This window comes from Acomys russatus, chromosome 29, assembly GCF_903995435.1.
Source record: "Acomys russatus chromosome 29, mAcoRus1.1, whole genome shotgun sequence".
In the NCBI taxonomy this organism is placed as follows: Eukaryota; Metazoa; Chordata; class Mammalia; order Rodentia; family Muridae; genus Acomys; species Acomys russatus.
In genome coordinates this window covers 20,922,262-20,948,884 of record NC_067165.1, presented here as the reverse complement: position 1 = coordinate 20,948,884, position 26,623 = coordinate 20,922,262, and the positions used below count along the sequence as shown (strand labels likewise).

The following is a 26,623-nucleotide window of genomic DNA, read 5'->3' as shown; positions in this document are numbered from 1 at the left end:
CTCGATCACTTTAGGGCTTATTAAAACAGATTACTGGACTCTACTGCGGAATTGCTGGTTCGGTGGGTCTGAGGTGGAGCCAAGGATTCACATTTCTACCGAGTTTCCAAATGTCATTGGTGATGCTGGACCAGGTACCACACTTTAAGGCACGTCTATGAAGGTGAGAGTAAGGAAGGACGCCTGAGGCTCTGAAAATGGGGTGCGATGTGCTTTCTGAGACGCCTGCTCAGTCTCTTCCATGGTGGGTGTTCATGGGTTATAAGCAGAAACGTTCAGGTATTGGTGTGGTGTTTCGTGCTGGCAATGCCGGCACTTGTGAAGCTGGAGCAGAAAGTTCATGAGTCCTGGGCTAGCCTGAGCTACAACATGAACTACAGCGACACCCTGTTCCATAAGCAACAGCAGCAGCAACACCCCCGAGAAAGTTGGCAAGGTTGGAGGTTGAAGTGTGTGGTATCATTTGTGGTGCTGCAGCATTCAGGAGAAGCAGCTTTAACGTAGGAGACGGGCCTGAGGCAGTGGTTCTCAACCGTCGTCCTAAGACTGTGATCATTTAATACAGTTCCTCATGTTGTGGTGACCCCCAATTAGAAGGTGGCTCCTTTATAACCGTAATTTTGCTACTGTAATGAGTCGTGGTATATACAAATATCTGTGTTTTCCGAGGGTCTTAGGCAGCCCCTGTGGGAGGGTCGTTTGACAGCCCCCACCACCATAGGTTGAGAACAGGTGCCCTGAGGAGGGATCACCCCGTTGGCACCCGTATATATGGTTTTGGATTTCTAATCAGATTGACAGCCTGAGGAGGACACATTTGGGGCTAACAGGGGAACAAATGGGAAGAGGATGAACTTGCTCCAGAAGAATGTGGGGGTGGGGGGCAGTAGGGGGCGGCTAAAGAGATGGCTCAGTGGTTAAGAGTACTGACTGTTCTTCCAAAGGACCTGGGTTCAATTCCCAGCACCCACATGGTAGCTCACGACTGTCTGTAACTCCAAGATCTGACACCCTCACACAGACATACATGCAGGCAAAACACCAATGGATGTAGAATAAAAATTTTAAAAATGTAGACACAGGGCTGGAGAGATGGCTCAGCAGTTGAGAACATCAGCTGTTCTTCTAGAGGACCTGGGTTCAATTCCCAGCTCCTATATGGCAGCTCACAACTTTATGTAGCTCTAATTCCAGGGGCCCCAACACCCTCATCCTACAGACATACATGCAGGTAAAACACTAAAGCACATAAAAAAAAAAGCGAAAGAAAAAAAAAAAGAATGGCAACAATGAAAGGTGGTAAAAAGAAAAAAGGGAAATGGAGTAAGAGGAGGTGGTGGCAAGGAAGAGCACAGGAACTCAGGGAAGACAGAGACAGGCAGAGGGAGCCCATCCCAAGCCTGTCAGAGGAGCAGAGGAGTTCCCCCAAGCTGGGTCCATCACCCTCATCACCGTTTCTGGACTTTCCCCACAGGAGCCCACCAACGTGGCGCTATGCACCGACATTTATCTCGGAGATTAATTTCAGCTGTCCCATGACTGAGGGTAGAGAACAAAGGAAGTTGCCACAGACTTGAATAACACAAACTCAGCCTCACACCAGATCGTGGATCTGTCCTGAAGAGGAAGGCAGCACAGCTGCTGCAGCTGGTACTGGCCTCTAGGAAGCTCCTAGGGATGAACCCTTGGTTGCTAGCTAGGCTTACCCTTTCCTCACAGCTCCAAACCCTTCCCCGCCTCCCCTCCCTCCCGCCAGACTGTAAGAAGCCAATCTGAGTTCCATACTAGCCGTTTGCATTGTGGGAAACCCACCTAGACCACACATCGGGGAGGTTAATGGTCTCATCTCTCTCAGTGGTGTTACTTTTACCTTCTCGTCTGTCTGGTCCCTTCACTAGAAAGAAAGATAAGAAAACAGCGGCTTCTCTCCATCCTCCTTTACCTATTGATAAAGCGGCAGAAATAGAGCTGCGAGAGGAAGCCAGACTTGCCCAGGATTTACACAGCCACTCAGGAGCGAGGCTCAATTGGATACCAGTCCTGAGTTCAGGACCACAAGCAGTAACAACTCCGAGCTCCAGAGAGCCTGGAGGTGAGCCACCTCAGCATAGCCACTAACCGAGCTTGTGTAACCGTAGGCCAGAAAGTCAGCTAGCCTCTCTGTGCCTTGCTCCTTACCTGAAAGTGAGGGTGACAAAGGATTTGGTAGCTTAGGTAACTCAATATTCACGCTGTGTGGCAAGTACGGCTGTGGTTATTTCTACCACCCCTCCCCATTTTCAACATTTAAAAAAAAAAAAAAAAGACTTCCTCCTGCTTTTTCAATTCTTATTGTCTTTAGCACTTCTCCTGCTTGCCCTTTTCAGGACAGAAGTGGTAAATCTGGGGAGAAACAAAGAGGAATTGGTGACAGGACATGCTTGACCTATAGGCAGCACCTGCCATGTTAACACACTAACTGGTAGACTGTGCACCAGTGTAACAGTGTAACCCCACCCCTTCTGCCCTATGTCCGCCACACACCTCCAACCATTTCTGTGTCACAGATTGGTCACAGCCAGCCCAGGCTTCTGTGGCTTATGAAACACTAGGTCATGTCTCCAACATCCAAGGATCCTGGCTTGGGCCTTGAGGGTCACCACCAGCTCAGGAAGTCTGAGAGAAGGTAACATCTTCAGAGCAGTTTTGGTCTACAGCCATGAAGGAGAGACTGCAACACAACCTCCCCTCCCTCCCCCCCCCCCCCCCCCCGTATGCACGCCGACACAAGTGTACACATGAGCTGATGAACTTGATTTTGCCACATTTACCACTGGGTGATCGGAGAAAAGACTGATACCACTCAACATGGGAGGAAACTGATGCCAGAAATGCTTTGCTCAAAGTTAAAGACAATGCGTTTGTGCATTCATTTAAAAAGATTTGGAAGGGGGCGGCGTGATGGGTTATCGGATTAAGGTACTGGCCACCAAGCCTCGGGACCTGAGTTCGAGCCTTCGGACTCACAGGGTGAAGGAAAAAGAACCAACTTCTGGAGGTTGTACTCTGACCTCCACACACGCACGATAGCCCACGTGTGACTACACATATACATATTCAATAAATAAATAAATAAATGTAATAAGCAAATGTAACTAGAAAATGCACAGACCCGAGCGAACGTAGACCCCTGCATTGATTCCAGCTTTGAATCCCATTTGATCGCAGCTGCAAGCTTGGAGCCGAGAAGGAGCTCCCATCAGCTGGGCTCGAATTCATTCACTCCTCACCCCACCGGTTCCCACCAGAGCCACGCCTCCCTTTAGGCAGACGCCGGGGAAAAGGATGAGATAGGCCATAGCTTGTCTCTTTAATGCGCGCCCCCAGAGGCCCGGCGCGGCCCCGCTACTATAACTAGAGTGCATGGAGCGGGCTGAGCTCAGAGGGAGAAGGGCGGGCGTTCGGCGCCCGTTGACCGACTTTTTCCAAGTGCCATTAGTTCCCGTCCGTTCCACATCCATGGACCCATGCGCAGGTTCCCGCCGCTGAGGACCCCCACCTCTGCTGGGCTCCCCGCTGAGTTATACCCAGCGGCTAGACGGTGATCCCCGCGGGCTGTGAGGGCCACCGGCTCCAGTAGTTGCATTGCCGTCGGACGAGGGCTGTGTCGCCACCACGCCTCACGCCCCACACTACCCGCCCCATGTTGGTACACACTTACTCCGCCATGGTGAGTAGTCTCGGGTGCCGGGCACACTGGGGAGAGGGCATCGAGGAGCCTGGGTGCTGGACCTTCCAAACCTCCTGCCCCTGCGCCAACGAAATCGCCAAGGAAGGGGGACTTGGAGCCTCTGCCAGCCGAGAAAGTGGCGGCAGGGACCCGTGGTCTCCAGCCTAGAGGCTCCTGAGTTCGCGGAGCATTCGCTGGTAGACAACAGCAGGACCCCCACGAACTGAGGGCACCTCGCGGGCTGCTGTCTTCAGCCGCTCCCGGGTCACCTAACACATGCCTCCCCCTTCTGCAGGAGCGCCCTGACGGGCTGGGCGCTGCGGCTGGAGGGACCCGCCTGTCGTCTCTGCCCCAGGCGGCCTATGGGCCCGCGCCTCCCCTGTGCCACACTCCCGCCGCCTCTGCCGCCGCCGACTTTCAGCCTCCCTACTTCCCGCCGCCCTACCCGCAACCGCCGCTGCCCTACGGCCAGGCCCCCGACGCCGCCACTGCTTTCCCGCACCTGGCCGCGGACCCCTACGGCGGCTTAGCGCCCCTGGCGCAGCCGCAACCCCCGCAGGCCGCCTGGGCCGCACCCCGCGCTGCGGCCCGCGCTCACGACGAGCCGCCCGGCTTGCTGGCGCCACCCGCCCGCGCTCTGGGTCTCGATCCGCGCCGAGACTATGCTGCCGCGGTACCCCGACTCCTGCACAGCTTGGCCGACGGCGCGCACGGCCTGGCTGATGCGCCCCTTGGTCTTCCGGGTCTGGCGGCGCCGCCCGGCCTGGAGGAACTGCAGGTAAGACAAGAGGGGACCTGGGTGGGACGGGATGGGCAGCGATTTAACATCCTGGCTGGAAGCAAAATGAGACCAAAGCAGGAGTCCGACTCTTCTCCCAGCCCGCAACTTTACATTTGTACCTCTGACAGAATCCGTAGTAGGTTAGATGCTGTCTGGCCAAAAGGTGGCCTCGAACTGAGTATTTGAGCCGTGCCTGAATGGCAGCAGCACTCGTGGAATCATTTCTTTCTCTCCCCACTGTGTGGCTGAGCCACGGTGGGTATCCATGTCCAATCCTAGTCCGCCGGGGGCAGCCTGGTTTGGGATTAGGAGAGGCGTAGTAGTTGTCTATCTAAGGCAAGGTGATCACCCAGGCAGGGCTGCGGCTTGGACGCAGATGGTGGGGGAGCCCGGGCGATTCCTGGTCACGCCCGTCTGCCCCGTAGCCGCCTCAGGCAGCCGGTGGTGTGCGTAGGGCGGAGCAGTCATAGACTGGGGCAACCGGGCAAGGGGGAAGCAACAGCCCACTAGGTCCATATGGGCCCTCGCTGCCATCCTCTTCTATTTGCAGGCGATAGATGACCCGGGAATGAGCCTCCTGGACCAATCCGTGATCAAGAAAGGTAAGAAATGGTATGCGACTTCCAGGGCAGAGCCAGGCATGATGGTGCAGGCCCTAGGTGCTCGGACCCATTTTCTTTCTCCCTGGCTGTTGTTCCCTGTGTGTCGCCAAGCTTGATGGCCACGGAACATCCTTCCTCACCCTTTCGCAGTGGCGCTAGCTGGATAATTTTGCTCAGGAGCTTGCAGGCTGAGGTGGGCCCAGCACTATCTAGATTACGACTGCCTGGCCTCTCCTTTTGGGAGGGAGGGAGGGTGTCGGTCTTGTGGATCTGGAGTCCATTTGCAGAACAAGTTAAACCACTTCCCGGTTTCCTAAGAAATGGGAATGGGAGTGCTGTTCCCATAGGTTTTGTTCAGTGATTTCTACTTTATTGAGCTTTGACCTTTTGGAGCCTGGAGAATGCTTTCTGCTCCTTTCTTCTCAGCAGAACCTGGGTGGCGGGGTCGGGGGTGGGGTGGGGGTGGAGGATGGGAGGGTTGCATCTTTCCCACCTCCCAGGGAAAGGGATTTTCTTTCATATGAAGCCTCCTAAAGTATTTAGGATTAGAGAGTATGCCTAGTGTGTGATGGGTTGTGTGCTCCTGGTCAGGCTGCTGCCCCCAGGGCTGCCTGTGGCTCTGAGCTCAGGGTCCTGGGCAAACTGTATGTTTCTCTTGTAGGCAGCAGTATTTCTTGGTGTTTGTCGTTGTGACTGTATTTGTGATTTGTATCCGTGTATGTTGGGATATATTTTCTATGTTTGGGGTTTTCTGTATACCTAACATGTGTCCTGGAATTTGTCATTTGGTATTTGAGACGTTGTAAGAATGTGAGGTCCTCTCCTTGGTGGGTTTTGTTTGTTTGTTTCTGCCTCTATATCTTTTTGTTGTTGTTGTTTGTTTGTTTGTTTTTTAACAAAAGGGGTGAGACACCCTTTGACTAGACTTTTGGGTCTGAAGACCAAGTTCTGACCGTGGGACAGAAAGGTGAGAAAGGCAAATTAGGTAGAAACAGCGAGACCCAGGCCTTGCACAAGCTCCTTAGATTTGGGGTGGGTGCCCAAAGGAATTCAGAGGCACACGGGAGCCTGTAGTGCCCGAGGGCAGGCGCACCTCCCGCAGGATTTGGCTGGAGCTGTTTTTCAAACAAGTGAATTCAAGCCCAGGCTGTTTGCCCTGCATAGGTTCTCAGGGGAAGCTTGTGGTTGGAGTGGAGAGGGTGAAGGGGCTGGACTTCCAGGAACTAGAGCTAGGTATGGAGTTTGGGGGATGAGAGAACACACCTCCCAGAACTTGGTGAGGGGTGCCTTCGGGAATCTGGAACTGCTACCAGAAGCCGGGAGTATGGGGAAGATGCTGGGGACCCACTGTCCACCTCACCAGTCAGTGTTTTGCTATCAGCACTTCGTTGGTTTCCTGGGCAGCTCTTGTTTTGACCTGGTGGAAGGCAAAGTTGAATCTGGAGTCTACAATAACCTGCCACTGGGCTCTTTGCAAACCCTCAGCTCCTGGCTCCTGCGCAGGGAACCCAGGTTCACTGACTCCCTAGAGAGACCCAAAGTCTGCATTTTAGGAAGGAGCGCAGGTGTCCCCAGGTAGAAGAATCTACTATTGGGCTGAGTTACTTGTAGGTAGGTTCTTGGGGCTTGCCTAGGCTGCCCAGGTCCAAAAGTTCACACCTAGGAGACAGCAGAGCTTTGCCCGTCTGTGCCCAGGAGGAGTGGAGCACCCAGAGAAACTAGATCAAACTGAGGGGACCTGAGTCACAGCCTGAGGCACCTCAGCATCTGTGAGAAGGGAGGGAACAGAGCCCGGGGCAACCTGTGGAAAGAAGAGCCTGGTTCCAGGGCTAGCTTGGCGGTCTGCTGCCCAGTGGGGGCCTCTGAAAGAGAAAAGGTGGTCAGTGCCCAGGGACAGCCGGGCTCCTTTGGGCCACCCCAAGAGGAGAAGCTTTGGTGAGACAGGCCGTGCTACCACCAGATCTTATTCCCTGGGGGAGCCTCGCAACACACGGCTTTTTTGTTTGTTTGTGTTTGTTTTTGTTTTTGCTGGGATTTCCACGATGGATGCCTGACTGGCTTCGCCGCTTTGGCGGCCATCAGCGGCGGGTTAGCACCGGTGTTGGACCTCAGGCCCTTCGGACGGGGTCGGGAGGTTTCTGAAGATTCTGGGCAACGTTCTTTGTGGCGCGCAATCGCTCACTGCCCAAACCCTCCCTTTGCAAAAGTTGGTCTTGGAGCCCTGAAGTGTCCTGGTGTGAAGGGACCTTGCACCGCTAGGACTTGGGATCCAGCACACGAACCCCTTGCAGCCCCGGCCACCAGCAGAAGCCGCCCTTCTCCTGGGGATGTGGGGAAACTTGAGGTGTGCGTCTTACCAGTGCTTCAGGGCACTGGAGCCTAGACTTTCTCACAACCCAGGTCTGAGATGTACATCTCCACGGACTACAGGCACTTGTTCTGGAGGGGAGGAAGTAGCGGCGTCTTGCCACGCCCCTCTCCCCCCACCCCCAAGACTTCTAGGTCGCCCGATAGCAGTCACCTTATGGGTTGAGGGTGGCCGGTTACCCTGAAGAAACCGGAGGGCAAACGAGTAGCGCAGCATTTTTTGCACCCCGCTGTCACCTCTAGTTTTACAACTTATCGCAGACGAGCAGAAAGGGGGGACTCCTCAGGGATGATGTCGCTGCCCCTGTCTGTTCAGGACATCGTAGGAGCTAGGGTTCCTAAAAGACGGACCTTTGTAAGGTGCTTGGTGTGTGTCTGCTCACTTATATGAGTGCTGGGGTTTGAAGCTGAGCAACGTGCTGAGCACGTTGGGACAGTTCCTCCGCCGCACAACCTGCGAGACTCAGACTGTGGCGGGGACAGGCAGGGAGGACATTATGGAGATTAAAAATGGGGTGGTGTGGAGATTAGAAATACACGACCGGGTTTTAGATGAGAGGTGAGCTGAGGGGAGTGGTGTGGGTAGGAGACTGAGGTACAGCCCTCGCTTCTTTCAGGAGATGTGGCTGGTAGCCTGACTGAGCTCACCGGCAGGCGGTCAGGGTTTTAAAGGCTCTTTGGGAATAAAGAAGGAAGTAAACAGACACTCTCTCCTCTGCTCCCTTTAGCTCTGGGGAAGATTCAGAAAGGAGTCTAGGAGCTAGGCCGGTCAATCCGGAACTTGAGAGAAAGGAGGGAAGCACTTGGCTCTGTAACAGTAATCTAGACAAGTAGAATATTTATTTATTTACTACAATTTCAGACATGTATATGATGGATGTTGGGAATGTCACCTCCACTATTGTCCTCTCTTATCCCTCTCTCACTCCTGCTGAAACCCTTTTCCCTCCTTTTGTGTTTCCTTTCTTTTCCACTAAAGTTCAATGATGATTGCCTGCCTGAGCATAGGTGTGCTGTGTTATTGTCTTGTCATTGGCTGTATGGCTGCCCCCGCAACCACTGATCACTAACCATATAAGAAGTGTCTTTTTCAAAACATTTTTTTACTTTTTTTTTTTTTTTTTTTTTTTTTTTTTTTGAGACAGGGTTTCTCTGTGTAGCCTCAGCGGTCCTGGGCTCACTTTGTAGACCAGGCTGGCCTTGAACTCACATAGATCTACCTGCCTCTGCTTCCCAAGTGCTGGGATTAAAGGTGTGAGCTACCACTGCCCCGGGCGAACTATGCAATTTTTATGTAAAGTCAGAACCTAGCCCAGCATTTCCACAGCTTTTCTACATTTGCCTGCTATGTGCCCCATAAAGCAACTGAAAGAACCATTGCCCATATAGAAATAATTTTAAATTTACCCAAGGACAATAGGAGCCATGGAGTACTCGAGGATTTAAGATGTGCTCCATCACTGCCCAGCTCAATTTAATTTTATCTGTCTATGTATCTATGTATCTATCTACCTGTCTGTCTACCTACCTACCTAACTATTGTCTGTAAGGTCAAAGGACAATTTATGGGAATTGCTTCTCTCTCCTTCTACCTGTGAGTTAAAGGGATCAAATCTAGGTCACCAGCTGTAGTGATGAGCACCTTCCTCACTGAGCCACTCACAACCCAGTTTGATGATTTTTTCAATAAACGTATAGAATTGTATAATCACTACGACAATCCATCTGTCACCCTCAAAGTTCCCTCATTCCTATCTGTAGTTAGTCTTCATTTTTGCCTCAAGCCTTATGCAATGCCAGATGAGCTTTTGTTCCTTACGTTTTGCATATTCAGGACCTGCCCTATAGCCCTATAGAAAGAAGACTATACAGACTTTTGCATCCAGGTTCTCTTTTTTTGTTTTTGTTTTTGTTTTTGTTTGATTTTCAAGACAGGGTTTCACAATTTAGTCTTGGCTGTCCTGGACTCACTTTTGTAGACCAGGATGGCCTCGAACATACAGAGATCCACCTGCCTCTGCTTCCTAAGTGCTGGGATTAAAGGGATGAGCCACCACACCCCGGCTACATCTAGGTTCTTTTAGCAAATATTTTTATGGTTTGTCTTTACTGTAACATGTGTCAGTTGTCTGGTTTGGCTTCTTGTTTGAGGGTTTGTCTTTGTTTGTTTGTTTTGTTTTTTGTTTTTATTTGGTTTTGGTTTTTCGAGACAGGGTTTCTCTGTGTATCTTTGGCTGTCCTGGACTCACTTTTGTAGACCAGGCTGGCTTCGAACTTAAAGGCGTGCGCATCACCACCCAGCATTTGTTTGGATTTTTATTGCTGAGTAGTATACACTATTGCTCTTAATGACCTTCATTTGAACTTTCTTCTTGAGGGATGGAAAGATGGCCCAGCGGTTAAGACCTCTTGGCAGAGGTCCGGAGTTTGATTCTCCACAGCCATCCATAATTCCAGTTCCAGGGGATCCAAAGTCCCCCTCAGACTCTCTCTAGTACCAGGCATGCATGTGGTTCTCATACTTGCATGCAGGCAAAACATTTGGGCACAAAAGAAGTTAAAACAAGCCAGGCGGTGGTGGCGCACACCTTTAGTCCCAGCACTTGGGAGGCAGAGGCAGGCAGATCGCTGTGAGTTTGAGGCCAACCTGGACTACAAAGTTAGTCCAGGACAGCTAAGGCTACACAGAGAAACCCTGTCTCGAAAAACAAAACAAAACAAACAAACAAAAAAAGTTAAAACAGCTGGGCATAGTGACACACACCTTTGATCCCAGCACTTATGAAGCCGATCTCTGAAGTAGATCTCTGGTCTACATAATGAGTTTCAGGACAGCCAGGACTACAAAGTGAGACCTTATCTAGAAAAAAGAAAAAACAAAACAAACAACCGAACAACAATAAGCCAGGAAGTTAAAATAATTAAACTTTCCTTTTTTTTTTTTTAGATTTAATTGTTTATGTATATGGATGTATACGTATGTGTTTTTCTTGCATGTGTGTGCACCAAATGTATGCCTGGTACCTGTGGAAGTCATAAGAAGTTCTAGGACTACCTGGAGTTTGAGAAATAGATGGTTGTGAGCCACCATCATGGGACTTGGGAATCAAATAGCCAGTGCTCCAAAACACTGAGCTTTCTCCAGCCCCTGAACAGACTTCCCTTCTTTGGCAAGGTGTGAGGTGCTCTGAGTCAATTCCCCTCTTTGGCTGTTATTAATGATGTATGTTGCTATAGTCATTCATATAGATGCCTTTGGGTAGACACGTGTTTTTCCTGCTCTTGAGGATATTTCTAGGAATGGAATTGCTGCACTATGTGGTCCTTTTGTTTGTTTGTTTGTTTGTTGTTTTGTTAGGCAAGCATGTATATGCCATGGGCGTACAGTTAAAGGACAATTTTCTGCAATTGAAAATTCCCCCTAAGTAGTATTTTAATATAGTATTTAAAAATTGAGAATAGCCGGGCGTGGTAACACACGCCTTTATTCCAGCACTCAGGAGGCAGAGGCAGGCCAATCTCTGTGTGTTCAAGACCAGCATTAGTAAACAAAGCAAGTCTAGGACAGTCAGGACTACACAGAGAAACCCTGTCACAAAAAAAACAAAACAAAACAAAACAAAAAAAACAGAAAAAGAAAAAGAAAATTGCTTTCACTATTTGGCACTGGGAATTAAACTCAGGTCATTGCATTCAGTAGCAAGTGCTTTTTGGGCCATTTATGTTTAATTGTTAAGAAACTTCCTGTAATCCTAGCACTCCAGGAGGCAGAGGCAGGCAGATCGCTGGGAGTGAGTCCAGGACAGCCAGGGCTACACAAAGAAACCGTGTCTTGGAAAAAAAAAAAAAACTTCCAATAAGTGGAGTTCACCTAAGGAAGGATGGAAGGGAGATGGGATGGAGAAGAGGAAGGAAGGGAAGGAAGGCTCAGCCACTTCCTGAAGTTGAACTATTTTATATCATTCCTACTGGGCATGTGTGGGTGTCCCTGCTTCTCTGCACCCTCACACTTCCTGGTGCCTTTGTGTTAGAACCATCTAGTGTCTCCATACTGCTGTAATTTGTGTTTTTCCAATGATTAACAGTGTTGAGAACCTTTTCTTTTTTCATGTGTTTACTGACTAGTTATCTTTTTTAAAAAAATTTTTATTATTAACTTATTCTTGTTACATCTCAATGTTTATCCCATCCCTTGTATCCTCCCATTCTTCCCTCCCTCCCATTTTCCCATTATTCCCCTCCTCTATGACTGTTCCTAAGGGGGATTACCTCCCCCTGTATATGCTCATAGGGTATCAAGTCTCTTCTTGGCAACCTGCTGTCCTTCCTCTGAGTGCCACCAGGTCTCCCCCTCCAGGGGACATGGTCAAATGTGAGGCACCAGAGTCTGACTAGTTATCTTATTCTTGGTGTTTGTTTGTTTGTTTTTGTTTTTTTCCAGACAGGGTTTCTCTGTAAATCAGGGTAGCTTCGAAATCATGAGAACTGCCCGTCTCTGCCTCCTAAGTGCTGGGATTAAAGGCATGCGACACCATAGCCCAACTAGTTATTTTATCCTTTATGTAAGCATCTTTGTATATTTTCTTCCAATCTATGGTCCATCCTTTCTTTTCCCTTCTTCCTCCTTTTAATTTTTTAATTTTTTTTATTTTGGAGATTGAGTATAAGGTCTTGTATACTCAGACAAAGCTCTGTGACTAAGCTGCATGCCCAACCCTGAGCCTTTGGTTTCTGTAAGATTGTGTGTGTGTGTGTGTGTGTGTGTGTGTGTGTGTGTATGTGTGTGTGTGTACACACAAATGCAGGTGACCCTGAAGGCCAGAAGCATTGGATTCCCTTAAGCTGGAGTTATAGGTAGCTGTGAGCCAACCAATATGGTGCTAGGAATCAAGTCCTGGCTTTCTGGAAGGGCAGTGTGTCCTCTTAACTGATGTACTGTCTCTCCAGCCCTGAAGCCCTACGGTTTGTTGCTGTTGATGTTGTTTTGAGACACGATTTCTCTGTGTAGTCCTGGCTGTCCTGGTACTCACTCTGCAGACCTGGCTGGCCTTGAACTCAAAGAGGTCCACCTGCCCCTATCTTCCCAGTTCTGGCTTAAAAGGTATATACCACCACCCAACATTGTTTTACATTTTTTAATGTGTGTGAATGTTTCGCCTGCGTGCAGGTCTGTGCACCACGTGCATGCAGTGCCAGCAGAGGCCAGAAGAGAGCATTGGGTCCCTAGGAACTAGAGTTGAGAATGGGTGCTGGGAGTTGAACGCTGGTCCTCCAGAGGAGCAGCCAGTACTCGTCACATTGAGCCATCTCTCTAGCCCCAAGCCCTAGGTTTTCTGACAGGATTTCTGCTATGTTGCTCAGGCTGGCCTTAAACTTGCTATTAAACTGCCTCTTGCTCCCAAGGGTCGAGATAACAATTGTGTGCCCACCACACCTGGCCATCTTTTTTTTTTTTTTTTTTCTTAATTTGAGGCATAAAAGTTTTGATTTTTCAATGATGTCAAGCTGATAATTGTTTTTCTCTTATATGGTGCATTTGGGTATTATAACTAGGAATTCTTTGCCTACCTCAAGGTCTTGAAATTTTTTATTCTGTATTTTCTTCGGGAGAGAATTGTAACTTTAGCTTGCTCTCTAGAAGAGTGTTGCAATCCTAACACTCAGGCAGTGTCTACTATGTGGATGGGAGGGGAGATTTGGATGGGTGTGTCTTGTCTGACAGGTTGAGTCACTAGGAGCCCTTGTATTGCTGACTTGTGTGTGTCTTAGGAATATGTGAAAGGCTTCTGCAGGCACGACTGAGGAACGCTAGGGTTAGACCACTTTACCTTCAGGAGTCAGTGTGCTAGAGTCTGTCCTGTACCTATGGGAGGCAAACAGCAAGCCATGTGCAATTTCACCCTTGTTGCTGTACCTATGCTCCTATGCTAAGAGCTTATTGACTTTTAGTTTGTTTTTGTTTCATTTGAGGCATCGTCTTACTAGGTAGACCTGGCTGACCTTGAACTCACAGAGATCAGCTTGCTTCTATGCCCTCAGTGTTGGGATTAAAGGCATGAGCCACTATGTCCAGCAGGGCACACTGTTCTCGCTCACAGTTAGTTTTATAACTTGTGCTAAGTGCTACACAAAGCCTTGGTCTTTCTCCCATCTCACAGAGTCTGGCCTTAGGGGATACTGGGCTTTAATAATAGCTGTGTGAAAGAGAAAATCTTCCAGCCTTCCGGCTTGCCTGACATCTCCCTCTGGCTAGGAGTCATGGAGGGAGGATAGATATCAGATGATAACATTTGGGAGTCAGTTCTTACATTCTACCTTGTTGACACTCTGGTTTTTCTTTCTTTTTGTTTTTGTTTTTGGTTTGGTTTGGTTTGGTTTTCTGAGACAGGGCTTCTCTGTGTAGCCTTGGTTGTCCTGGACTCACTTTGTAGACCAGGCTGGCCTCGAACTCACAGCGATCGACCTGCCTCTGCCTCCTGAGTGCTGGGATTAAAGGCGTGCGCCACCACCGCCCGGCTGGCTTCTTCTTTCTCTGTCCCACCCCACCACTACCACCACCACCTGCCCCAAGATGGGTCTCATTTTGTAATTCCTGCTGTCCTGAAACTCACTAGGTATACCAAGCTGACCTTGAACTCTGCCTCCCAAGGCGTGCTTTCTGCTGCTTCACAGCAAACTCCAAGTTAGCTGGCCACGGGCTTCCAGCTGATTCTTCTCGTCTCTGCCGTGTAGTTATCCACAGGAGGGCTGAGAGTCCAGATGCACTGCCACTGCAGCCAGTTCTTCACACCACTTCTGGGACCCAAACTCAGGCCATCAGGCTTGTGCTCAAAACACTCGTTTCCACTGAGCGATCTTGCCAGTCTACAGTTTTCAATTTTTAAAGTCAAGCTTGATGTATAAAATATATAATGGAATAGCGTCCACTTCTATGACAAACATATATGTGGTCATGAGACCACTAAAAACAATCAAGCTACGGAATAGCTAGATTGCCCCAGGTCCTCTCAGAACAAAAGATACAGGTGGAGTGATACGGGCACAGGTCCCCCCCCCCCCACACGTCTGGAGACATGGGGAGCGGGGGCAGAAAGATGAGGAGTCCTGCTTGCACGCCCTTGTTCCTCACTCTGGAGGAAGATCTAGATCATGTGAGCACAGAAACAGAGCGGCTCAGCTTTTATTTACAACTCTTGAGATCTTGTTCATTGTGGATTTTGCTTTTCTTTTTTTATCACAGATCATCATATTCGTTTTTATTTAAAGAATATCAGGATTGCAGGTGTAGTGGCACATTCTTTTAATCCCAGCACTCAGAGGCAGGTGGATCTCTATAATTTGGAGACTAGCCTGGTCTACATATCAAGTTCCAGACCACCCAGGGCAGTATAGTGAGTGAAACCCTATCTTAATAAACAAACAAAGAAACAAACAAACTAATAAACAATCAGGAGTCAGTGAAACAGCTCAGCAGTACTACTAAAGCTGCTGACTTGAGTTAAGTCCTTAGGGAGGAGAGAACCAGCTCCTGAAAGCTGTTCTTCAACCTCCACACACATGCTGTGACACACACATATATGTACACACACATGTGCACAGATGTAAAACACCAGCCAGGCCCTGTGGCATAGGAGACAGAGAAACTTAGTAAGACCTTTTCTAGGGCTGGAAAGATGGCTCAGGGGTTGAGAGCACTGTCTGCTCTTCCAGAGGTCCTGAGTTCAATCCTCAGCAACCGCATGGTGGCTCACAACCATCTATGGTGTGATCTGATGCCCTCTTTAGACACACAAGTGTACATGCATTAAATAAATAAATAAATAAAAATCTTTATTTAAAAAAAAAAAGACCTTTTCTAAACAAACAAACAAGTAAATGGAGAAGTGGAAATATAGGCCAGTGGCAAAGTGTGTGCTTAGCATTTGTGAGGGTCTGCCTTTGATCTTCAAGACTGCAGGAAAAAAGGCACTTGAGTGGTGGCCATCAGCCTCCCAGTTTCGAGAGCCCCTTTCTCATGCACTTTTTCCACATTCACTGACAGCCACCTGTGCCAAGGCCCTGACCCCAAAGACTCCTAGCTGATAGGCATCCAGAGCAGTAGGGATGAAGACAGCTATGCAAGGGGCTGGCATGGAATGAGGGCCAGGAAACTCTGCCCTCGAGATGGTGTGAAAACTGAGGCTGAGTAAGGTGGGATCTGAACAGAGAGGAAAGTTGGGCCTGTGTTCTGCGTGTGGTCAGCTGTCTGCAGGCTCTGAGCAGGTGCTTACTCCAGGAGAGGGGCTCTCCTGATTGCACATCTTTTGTCACTTGTCATATTACTTGTGGAGGCAACTTAGGTACTCAATCTTTTGAAGTCTAGGGCTGTGCTATCCACTATGGTGGTCCACTGGCTGCAAAACGTATACCGCTGTGGGCGTTTGAAAATTGAGTGGCCTGATGGAGGTGAGCTGTATGTATAAACTTATATTACAGTTTGAAGACTAAGTGCAAAGAAAGAATGTAACATATCTCATTAATTGTTTCTAAAACACTGAATACACACTGAAATCACTATAGTTCTGATTAGGATAAATAAAGAGTGTTAAAAGCCCTTACATGCTATTTTCCATATTGAAATTGATCTCCTATTTCTTTTTTCTATTTATTTATTTTGAGGCAGGGTCTCACTCTGTATTCCAGGCTGGCCCAGAGAACTCACAGAGTTGCCACTCGCCTGCCTCTGCCTCCTGAATGCTGGGATTAAAGGTGTGTGCCACCTCACCTGGCTCTCACTTTCTTCTTTTTATTTATGTGCATGAGTGTTTACCTGCCTGTGTGTGCATGTAGCACCTGAGTGCAATGCCTTAAGGAGGCCAGAAGAGGACATTGGATCCCATGGCATTGGAGTTACAGGTGGCTGTGAACCATGTGAGTGCTGGAAAATTAACCCAGGTCCTCTGCAAAAAAAAGCCCATGCTCTCCTATGCACTGAGCCATCTCTCTAGCACCACTTTACTTTTTTTTTGTTTGATTGTTTGTTTAAGACAGGGTTTCTCTGTATAGATCTGGCTGTCCTAGAACTCACTCTGTAGACCAGGCTGAGCTCAGACTCTGAGATCTGCCTGCCTCTGCCTCCTGAGTGCTGGGATTAAAAGTGTGCACCACCACTGCCCTGCTCACTACTTTTAAACGCTGAAGCCTAAATTATGCTCCTCTGGGCCAGTTTTTAGTCTAGAGCCTAAAAGACAAGTGAGGACTAGGCAGGATCCAAAAGAGGAGGCAGGAGCCAAGACACTAAGGAAGGTGAAGGAGGCAAAGATAGGTCAGTGGCCAGAGTCCATGACCCATGCTCAGTAGATGATGTCATCCTGACCTCTGAGCTTTCACTTTCTTCCTTCTAACCTGGGGATATGGAGAACAGTGCAGCTCCACAGAGGAGCTTGCAGGGGATAACAGGCACCCACTAATAGCATCATCCTGTCTGGTTATGCACTAGAATTTGATTCTCAGGGAGGTGATCAGGCACTGGAGGGTTGCAGGATGTGGAGGGATCCATGTTTCAGAAAGATCCCTCTAGACTCGGGCAGGGGACCAGAGTGAAGGCTGCACAGAAATTCAGGCAAAGTAAGTGTCTGTATGCATGAGAGATGCACCTGCTTCTCAGGCAGGTTAAGAATGAAAGACATAGGACATGGTCCTGTGTGGGATGCAGGTGGCAAGAGAAGGCCAGGAATATTACAGGTATCTGACTGAGTGGCCAGGTGGGAATAGGCTAGGACTGTGACAGCCCTGAGCCTTGGGATCAGGTTCTCTTTAATCTCTGTAATCTTGAGACCTAGGAGTTGTTAGGGACCGTGTGTGCCGGGAACATACTTTCTGAACAGTGAGAAGGCTAAGAGAACTGCCTTGGAGACCCTGGCCCCGGGTTTGCTACTCACTAGTTCAATCTACCAGCTAGATGGCCTCAGGCACACCATTTCACCTTGCTGGCCTTCAGTCTCCCGACCCCCATGAGAACAAGGGTAGCGCCCTTTCCTTGAATGAGAGAGCCAAGAGATCTCCAAAGAAGTACGCACCTGGCCCCTTCCTTCCTCTGCCATTAAGAAGGAAGATGGAGATACTGCATCAAGAACTTCCTTTAGAAAATCCTCGATTCCCCTCCTTGCCTCTCAGAGACTAATTAGGAGACTAATATATATAGTCTTATATTTATTTATTTATTTATTTAATTTTAATTTATGTGTGTTGGTGTGAAGGTGTCAGATCTTGGAGTTACAGACAGTTGTGAGCTGCCATGTGGGTGCTGGGAATTGAACCCGGGTCCTTTGGAAGAGCAGGCAGGGCTCTTAACCACTGAGCCATCTCTCCAGCCCTAGGAGAGTGTCTTATGGGGCTTGGAGATCCTTAGTCCCTGCCTTCTGGCAGGAAGGTGAAAGGCTGGAGGCTTAATAGGACCTTAACCTCCTGTTTCCAACATGTGAGACTCCAAAAACCCCCAGTATGGGTGAGATTTATAGCAGAGAAGGGAACTTGGAAATCTGGGAGATTCCAGACCTCATCACAGTGACCCAGGAATCCCACCTCATCTTAGACTCCATTTCCTGGTGTCTAACTCCTTTTCTGATGGTGCCAACCCCTGGCTGATGTTAAGCTTTAAGAGGAACCAGCAGGGCTCAGGAAGGGGATACTGGGGAAAGAACCAGACAGCTCTGGGGTTTGGTGTTATCACCATCAGTGTACTTGAGCCAGTCAATTCCACCTCACTGTGCCTCAGTTTCTCCCTTTGTAAAGCAGGGATAATAGAACCTTCTCTTTGGAAAGCTTTGGAATCATTCAACAACATACAGCTGGTGAGTCAACCTGCCCTCACCACAGCTGACTGCCGGCTGTCCTGTGGTCGCTGGCTCAGTGTCGCCCCCCCCTTCTCTTGCTTCTGCTCCACAGTCCCCATTCCCTCCAAAGCCGGCAGCCTCTCCACCCTCTCTCTGGCCAAAGACAGCCTGGTTGGCGGCGTCAGCAACCCCAGCGAGGTCTTCTGCTCCGTGCCGGGCCGGCTGTCGTTGCTCAGCTCAACATCCAAGTACAAGGTGACCGTGGGGGAGGTGCAACGGCGACTCTCACCTCCTGAGTGCCTCAACGCCTCCCTCCTGGGGGGTGTCCTCCGAAGGTAGGAAGGCCAGATCACAACCTTACACAGCACCCCAGGCAAAAATCCTTCGTCTCTTCAGACCCTCTTACAGCATCAGAGAAAGGGGTCAGCTTCACCCCAGGCCCCATCATCATCCTCCATCTCAGTTTCTGATAGAGCAGTGAACACAGGGGCTCAGGACTGTACTTGGTCTGGGGGGCAGGTCCAGGGGCAAAGAAAGAAGTGTGGGTACAAAGAAAAAGACTAACTCACTCTAAGCAGGGCAAACAGGCCTCTGGTGTGAGCAGCCTGGTGGGCCATGTTTTTCTCTCTGTATGTTCCTGCAGCTGGGAAGGGATCTGCTTCAGGGCGGAGTTGTAATGACCTAAGGACTGCATGTCTATGTGTATTAGGGGATGGCCAGGAGTCTCTTTCCACAGCGTGAGGTTCTTTCTGCGTTAGTTAGGGATGTGTGGCCTACAGCAAGTCCTCTGCATATAAATGTGCAATTGCATGAGCACCTGAAGCTAGTTGTTTTTTTTTTGTTTTTCTCTATTCTTCTCTCATACATTCTTTTTCCTTTTTTCTATGTAGATAGTTGTTTACATGTGTGTACCTCTGTGCGGGAGTGTGGGGTGAGGTGGGGTGGGGGGTGGGGGCGCAATATATTGGTGCAGTTAAGGGAGTATCTTTTTTCCTCTTTTTTTTTTTTTTTTTCCAAGACAGAGTCTCTCTGTAGCCTTAGCTGTCCTGGACTCACTTTGTAGACCAGGCTGGCCTCGAACTCACAGAGATCCACCTGCCTCTGCCTCCCCAAGTGCTGGGATTACAGGCGTGCGCCACTGCACCCAGTTCATGGGGTATCTTCTTATTCCTGGTCTCTGAACATCCTGTAGAGACCTGTGTTGAATCCATAGGGTTCTGTACACATCTCTGGGGCCCTGATTTGCTGTGCACACGTCTCTGTGTGTTTCTTGGTGTACACGTCTGTGTGTCTCTAATGTTATACATGTGTCTCCATATTCTTGGAAGTGGGTATATGTGTATATGTGACTCCTCGTGTTTGTCATTCCCGTGTGTCTCTGTACAGTTTTATGTGTCCCCAGCAAATGTGCTAAGGTGGGGAAGAAAGACCCTCAGTTGCTCCGCTGTGCTGTCTACCCTGGGCTGCCCCTGCTATTGAGAGGACTGGGGAGGAGGAGGGACTCCTATTGTGGGGTTCTGGTCCTTAACCCAATCTTGATTGCATAAGAGTGAGGTCAGGAAAAGGTTGGGAATTTCTCAGAAACAGCGCCCCCCCCCCCCCATCCCAACAAGGCTATACCTAAGCCTTAACAGGGGCAAGGAACAAGGAACAAGAAAAGTCTTTTGAAGTCACTTAGCCCGTAGGCTTCTCTTGTCTTCATAACTCTGTGTGTGTCTCTGTTTGTGTGTATTAAGGGCCAAGTCCAAGAACGGGGGCCGCTGTCTGCGGGAACGGCTGGAGAAGATTGGGCTCAACCTGCCAGCTGGCCGTCGGAAGGCCGCCAATGTGACTCTGCTGACCTCACTGGTGGAAGGTAAGGCCTGCGAGGGGACATGTCATCTGGTGAGGCTTTCCTACTCTGGGAGGGTACCGGTTAGTTATATCTATGAGCATCGCTCTATCTGAGCATGTACTCTGTGTGTCATATATGTATAAGCATGTACACATGACACACACGTGGACAGTCGGCACATCTGAGGATCTAACCACCCCCCAGAAGCAGCCCCCCCCCCATCCCAACAAGGCTATACCTAAGCCTTAACAGGGGCAAGGAACAAGGAACAAGAAAAGTTGCACCTGTGACGGACAAACACATTGCTGATGATTTTGGTCATTATTACCCACAGTGCAGGAAGCTATTTATGTAGCAACAATGCATCATTAGGTATTTTAAGTCACCAAGAGACAATCAGTAATATACAGGGGGATGCATATAGGTAGGTTTATATATAGGTAGGTTTTATATATATATGTGTGTGTGTGTATATATAACACATGTCATTTTATGTAAGAGATTTTGGTACCCACATATTTTGGTATTTGTGGGAAATTCTGAAACTAATCCCTTTTGTTTGTGTGTGTGTGTGTGTGTATGTGTGTGTGTGTGTGTGTGTGTGTGTGTGTGTATACACACGCACATGTAATAGAGCTACTTGGAAGTGGGGGGGAGGGGACTGGCAGTATTCGGAGGTGGTAAGTGGGTGGTGATGGGGGCAGTGCATCCCTCTTCCCTGGAGGTCGGTGACTCTGGACTTTGGCTCTGGGATACACATAGGTCCCAGCTCCACCTTTGAGCTGATGGTGATGGAAATGAAGCTAAAACTGAGGAGAGGAACCAGAGAGGGCATCTCCAGAGAGGGTGCTCCTTGGCCAGGGGATAAGGAGTTCAAGGCTAGGCTCTGGTCTCAGAGGTACACCTAGAAACCTCTCCTCTTTTCCCCAGGAGAAGCTGTGCACCTGGCTCGGGACTTTGGTTATGTTTGTGAGACCGAGTTTCCAGCCAAGGCAGCTGCTGAGTACCTATGCCGACAGCACGCTGACCCTGGGGAACTGCACAGCCGCAAGAGCATGCTGTTGGCTGCCAAGTGAGTAAGGGTACTACTGTGCACGGCAAACATGGATGCAGTGCAGATACACACCTGGGCACGTCACACACTACTTTTGGCCACACAGATGGTCATATAGCACATATGGCCATACATAGCAACTAGATTCCTTAAGTTCACATGGGAACAGTTGGACATGCCAGGCAGACATATATGGGTATCTTTTTTTTTTTTTTTTTCCGGGACAGGGTTTCTCTGTGTAGCCTTGGCTGTCCTGGACTTACTTTGTAGACCAGGCTGGCCTCAAACTCACAGTGATTCACCTGCCTCTGCCTCCCTAGTGCTGGGATTAAAGGCGTGTGCCGCCACCACCCAACACATATGGGTATCTTTAAGCACCGTGTTCATCTCTTTTAGACTTTCATGAACGCCCACACAAACCCCCATGGGTACACACAAACACCACGTGTAAACATGTCTATTATACACGCACATTAAAGTGTCATATATAGCCAGCTGTGCACACCTGCAGTCCTAGTACTCGGGAGGCAGAGGCAGGTCGATCTCTGTGAGTTCGAGGCCAGCCTGGTTTACAAAGCGAGTCCAGGACAGCCAAGGCTACACAGAGAAACTCTGTTTTGGAAGAAAAAAAAAAACGTGTCATCTATAGGCTTATAATGTGTGACTGCTACAATCACATGGCATGACCAGCCCAGGCTCTGGCATGGGCTCAAGGCTCCCAACAAGGGTTATCCTGCTTCTGTGACCTTTCTCCTCAAGACCTCAGGCCATACCTGACCCCTGTGCAGGTCCCACTGTCACCTCCCTCACCACCGACTGCATGCTGCTACTTCACATCTTCTTCTCTTACCCTGAGCCTTTACCAGAACCCTTCTGTTCTCTGTCAGCCTACAAATTGTCAACGGCTCCCATTGCTATTGCATTATCACCAAGTCAGGTTCTCCAAGGGTGCTTCAGCAAACCAGCATCCCACTAAAAGGTACTATTAGTCCATTTGGGTAGCTACAATAAAATGCCCTAAGCTGGGTTAGCAGATCATTTCCTGTGGTTCTGGAGGCTGTTCAAGATCGAGGCAGCTTCTGTGTCTGCTGAGGGGCTGCTTTCTAACATCCAAACAGCACATTGCTGCTGCTGCTGCTGCTGTGATCTCCACATGGTAAAAGGAGCAGGGAGTCTCTCTGGCTTTCTTCATAGAGGTACTGACAGCAAGCGTAGCCGCGGTTCTCAACCTGTGGGTCTCGACTCAAACTTTGGAGGCCACATATCAGATATCCCGAGTATCAGATATTTATGTCATAATTCATAACAGCAGCACTACAGTGACAAAGTAGCAATGGAATAATGTTATGGTTGGGGGAGGTCTCACCACAACATGAGGAACTAGATATGAAAAGGCCACCTTAGGAGAGCGGAGAACTACTGACCTGTGGGACTCTATCCCTGTGACCTCGTCACCTCTCGAGGAGGTCACCTCTCAAAGACTCTACCTTCCTGTCTCAGAAAAGTTTTTTAATATTTACACTTTGGAAGGCTACAGATATTCGTTTAGATGGTAGCAGTCTCACCGAGGGGAAAACAACAACAGGTTGACAGGTGGGAGGAAACGGGTGGAAGAGATCAAGAGCTCAGGACCGTCATCTGTCTGCTGAGATCCAAATGCCTTTCAGGATCTTGTTGTCTGGATCACTTAAACTTCCTGTCCAGCTGGCCTCTGAGGGTTTGGCCTTCAGGTCACAAGTCCACCCTCCCTGTGGGGTTTCTTCCTTTAGGCAGCAAAGAAACCAGGCTCACGGGCCTATTCTGTAGAGTCCTGGGAGGCCTCTTCCTGTGGTTAGAGCCTGTCTGAATGGAACCCACTTCATTCATGAATACAAATAGCCAGTGTCTTAGACAAAGATGAGAGAAGATGACTCTTCTTACCTGAGTCACGTGTGAGTCACAGATGAATGGAAACAGCCATAGGCTAGACCTGGATTCGTCTCATCTCAGTCGCTCTGGCAGGCCACCTAATCAGTCTGAAGCCATATAATGAGCATAGTAGCGGTATAGATTTGTTGGATGATGTAAGGGGACAGAGACCATGTACGTATATTGATCTAGGCATCGATATTTGCTACTTTAATTATGAAAGGCAGATTCTGGGCTGTTCTCATGCTTTCACAGACAAGATTCCGTGAAGTGTTGTGTCTGGGGTGGAAGAAGGGATCGCAGAAAGCTTAAGGGGATAGGCAGTTGAGGTGCATTCATCTAAGGGAGCGACATTAGGGCGTCAGCATGTGCTGTTTCCAGGTGTGCAGCACTGAGCTGCTAAGTTAACTTCTGCGAAAGTCAGATTCCACTTTTGCAAGATGGCATCATTGTTTCTTGTAGGCTGTTGGGAAGGCCAAATCGTATAGATAATGTAAAGAATCAAGTAAATTTCTGGGTGAAATGACCCACACTTTTAATCCCAGCATTTGGAAGGCAGAGGCAGGTAGATCTCTGTGAGTTTGAGACCAGCCTGATCTAAGAGAGAGATCTTGGGCAGCCAGGGTTGCCTAGAGAGATCCTGTCTCAAAAAGCAAGCCAGTAGGTCCTGCTCTGGGGTGAGAGCCGTGTTCTTCAGCTTCTGTTCTCCTTCCCCACCAGGCAGATCTGCAAGGAGTTTGCAGACCTGATGGCTCAGGACCGGTCTCCACTGGGCAACAGCCGCCCAGCACTCATCCTGGAGCCTGGGCTGCAGAGCTGTCTGACACACTTTAGTCTCATCACTCATGGCTTCGGCGGGCCTGCCATCTGTGCTGCCCTTACTGCCTTCCAGAACTACCTGCTAGAGTCACTCAAAGGACTGGACAAGATGTTTCTAAGCAGTGCGGGCAGTGGCAGTGGGCATGGAGAAACCAAGGCGTCAGAGAAGGATGCCAAGCACCGGAAGTAACTGTCTCTTGTTTCCTAGCTAAGTGTCTCCCAATGTCTGAGATGGGGGTCCTTGCTCCTGGGGGTGGCCCTGAAAAGACTAAAAGGTGGGATTCCATTCAGACCAGAGAGAACATTTATCCAGAAGCCCGGAGTGGGATCTGTTTGGGCAAAGCAGGGAGATCTTTCTGTGGTTTCTGGTAAGGGCTCAGACAGGAAACTGCCATGGAAGTCTGGCTCATGGGGCACAGCCTGGGCAGCAGTGGGTGCCCCAAGGAGATGCTATTAACAGATCAGAGGTGCCGGGTGTGGTGGCGCACGCCTTTAATCCCAGCACTTGGGAGGCAGAGGCAGGCGGATCGCTGTGAGTTCGAGGCCAGCCTGGTCTACAAAGCCAGTCCAGGACACAGCCATGACTACACAGAGAGACCCTGTCTCGAAAAAAAAAAAAAACAACAACCAAAAAACAACAGAAAACAAAAAACAACAAAAAATCAACAACAGAAAACAAAAAACAACAAAAAAACAACAGAAAACAAAAACAACAACAACAAATCAGAGGTGTTACTAAGGACTTAGTGACCTTCGCTCCAGACTCTCCCACCCCCAGAACACAGTGCTAGCAGATGGTCCCAATGGGCTCCTTGGATCCTTCTGGCTCTTGGAGAACAGTGAGCAGGAAAAGACCCCGAGGAACAAGATGGTAGAACACAAACCACAGAACTTGAACCAGGCTGCACACCAGTCCTGTTGCTGTCTGTCCTATTTATTTATATACGATGCAATAAAATTTGAAAATTAAAAAAATGTCCGGCACAAGTTATTTATCCTGAGTTGGGGATCCATTTCAACTGACTCCTGCTCATCTATCAAAATGTCCACCTGAGCGATGATGGAGGGTGCTTTTGTTCACAAAGGGCTATGAGTAAACTGAGAAGGAAAGAAAGGTATGTTAGACAGCATAGGGTCTACATGCCTCCTCACATCATTTCGGCTATTTGTGTATGTGTGTGTGCGTGCACGTGTGTCTTCTGTGAATACAGAAGACTGTTTATGTCTGTGTGTGTGTCTGAACTGGGCAAATGCTAACTCAGCTCTCGTCTTCAGGATTTCGCTGCCCAGACAGACATCCTGCCTGCTTGTCTTTCCCTCTGTTTCATTACCTGCTCGACCCTACCTAAAGCACACAGATACTAGGATTCACCTTACAAAAGACAACTCCTCTTTCTTTTGCAGGAAAACTTTTGTTGTTGTTGGTTTGCTTTTTAAGTCAGGGTTTCTCTGTGTAGCCCTAGCTGTCCTGGGACTCTCTCTGTAGACTAGGCTGGCCTCGAACTCACAGAGATCTGCCTGCTTCTGCCTCCCGAGTGCTGGGATTAAAGGTGTCCCCCACCTACTGCCCAGCCAGCTAAGCCTTTGAAAGCCTGCTACACCCCTTCCTTCATTCCTGCACTCCCAACTCTCAGCTCACTCACGCCCCTGCCATTCCCTTTAAATATGCTCAGCATGGCCATCTATGATCATGTCAAAGCCAAAGCAGGCTTTTTTTTGGATTTGATATAACTAACCAAAAAATTGCTCTTAAAAAAAAACAACAAACAAACTTGTTTTTAAGCCGTCACTTTAGTAACTAATCAGTTCAATTAAAATAATTCAACAAGTTGGGCATGGAAGTATACTCCTGTAATCCCAGCACTCGGGGAAGCAGAGGCAGGCAGATTTCTGTGAGTTCAAGGCCAGCCTGGTCTACAAAGTGAGTCCAAGACAGCCAGGGCTACACAGAGAAGCCGTGTGTGTGTGTGTGTGTGTGTGTGTGTGTGTGCTGGGCAGGTTTTCACATAGTTCAGGCTGGCCTCTAAACTATAGTGAAGGCGAGTACTGGAGCTGCAGGTGCACCACACCTGCTCCACTTGGTCTTTCCTGAAACACTGTGTGATTCTTAACTATTCCTGGTTTCATCAGACCTGCCCAGGTCCCATTCTGTCTTCTTTGCCTGATCCTTTTCCACTTGACCTCTAAACCCATGGCACCAATGCCTTCCTAGAAGGTTCCAACTCCATGGGGGGCATTCTACGTCACAGATATGTTGCTGACCTCCACTGTCAGTCCAGATGTTCCTAGGATGTGCCACTGCCACCACTCCTCCCGAGAGCTGCTATGGCAGCCTCCCAACCAGTCTGTCTTCACTGGTGCACCTCCCTCTTAAGGCTGCGGCATGCAACGAGCTGAGCTTAGCTTGGCCTCTCCAACCTCATCAGCTGTTCTCTTCCTCACTCTACAGCAGCCATACTAATTTTCTTCAGCAGGGCCACTGCTCACGTTGTTCTCTTTGACCGGGATGTTCTTCCCCCAGTACTTGTATTGTTAGACAAAGATGCTGGGGTCTCTGTTAAGAGTCCAAGGATCCGCCTTATTTTCTCAAGACATTGTTTCAAGACAGGATGTCATGTTTCCCGAGCAGACCTCCAAGTCACTATGTAGCTGAGAATGCCTGATCCTCTTGAATCTATATTCCAGAGCTGGGAATATTACCATCCCTGGTTTATGCAGTACCAGAGACAACCCCA

At 49.1% G+C, this 26,623-nt stretch overlaps 1 protein-coding gene across 1 annotated transcript; it reads left to right on the top strand.

Moving 5' to 3' along the window:
* Positions 1-306: 306 nt before the first annotated feature.
* On the top strand, positions 307-24,078 carry Tfap2e (transcription factor AP-2 epsilon). Its single transcript, XM_051172053.1, has 7 exons — positions 307-500; positions 3,911-4,487; positions 5,041-5,092; positions 18,386-18,608; positions 20,010-20,128; positions 21,038-21,179; positions 23,790-24,078. The coding sequence occupies exons 1-7, from the start codon at positions 307-309 to the stop codon at positions 24,076-24,078; spliced, it is 1,596 nt and encodes a 531-aa protein (XP_051028010.1).
* The last annotated feature ends 2,545 nt before the right edge of the window (positions 24,079-26,623 follow it).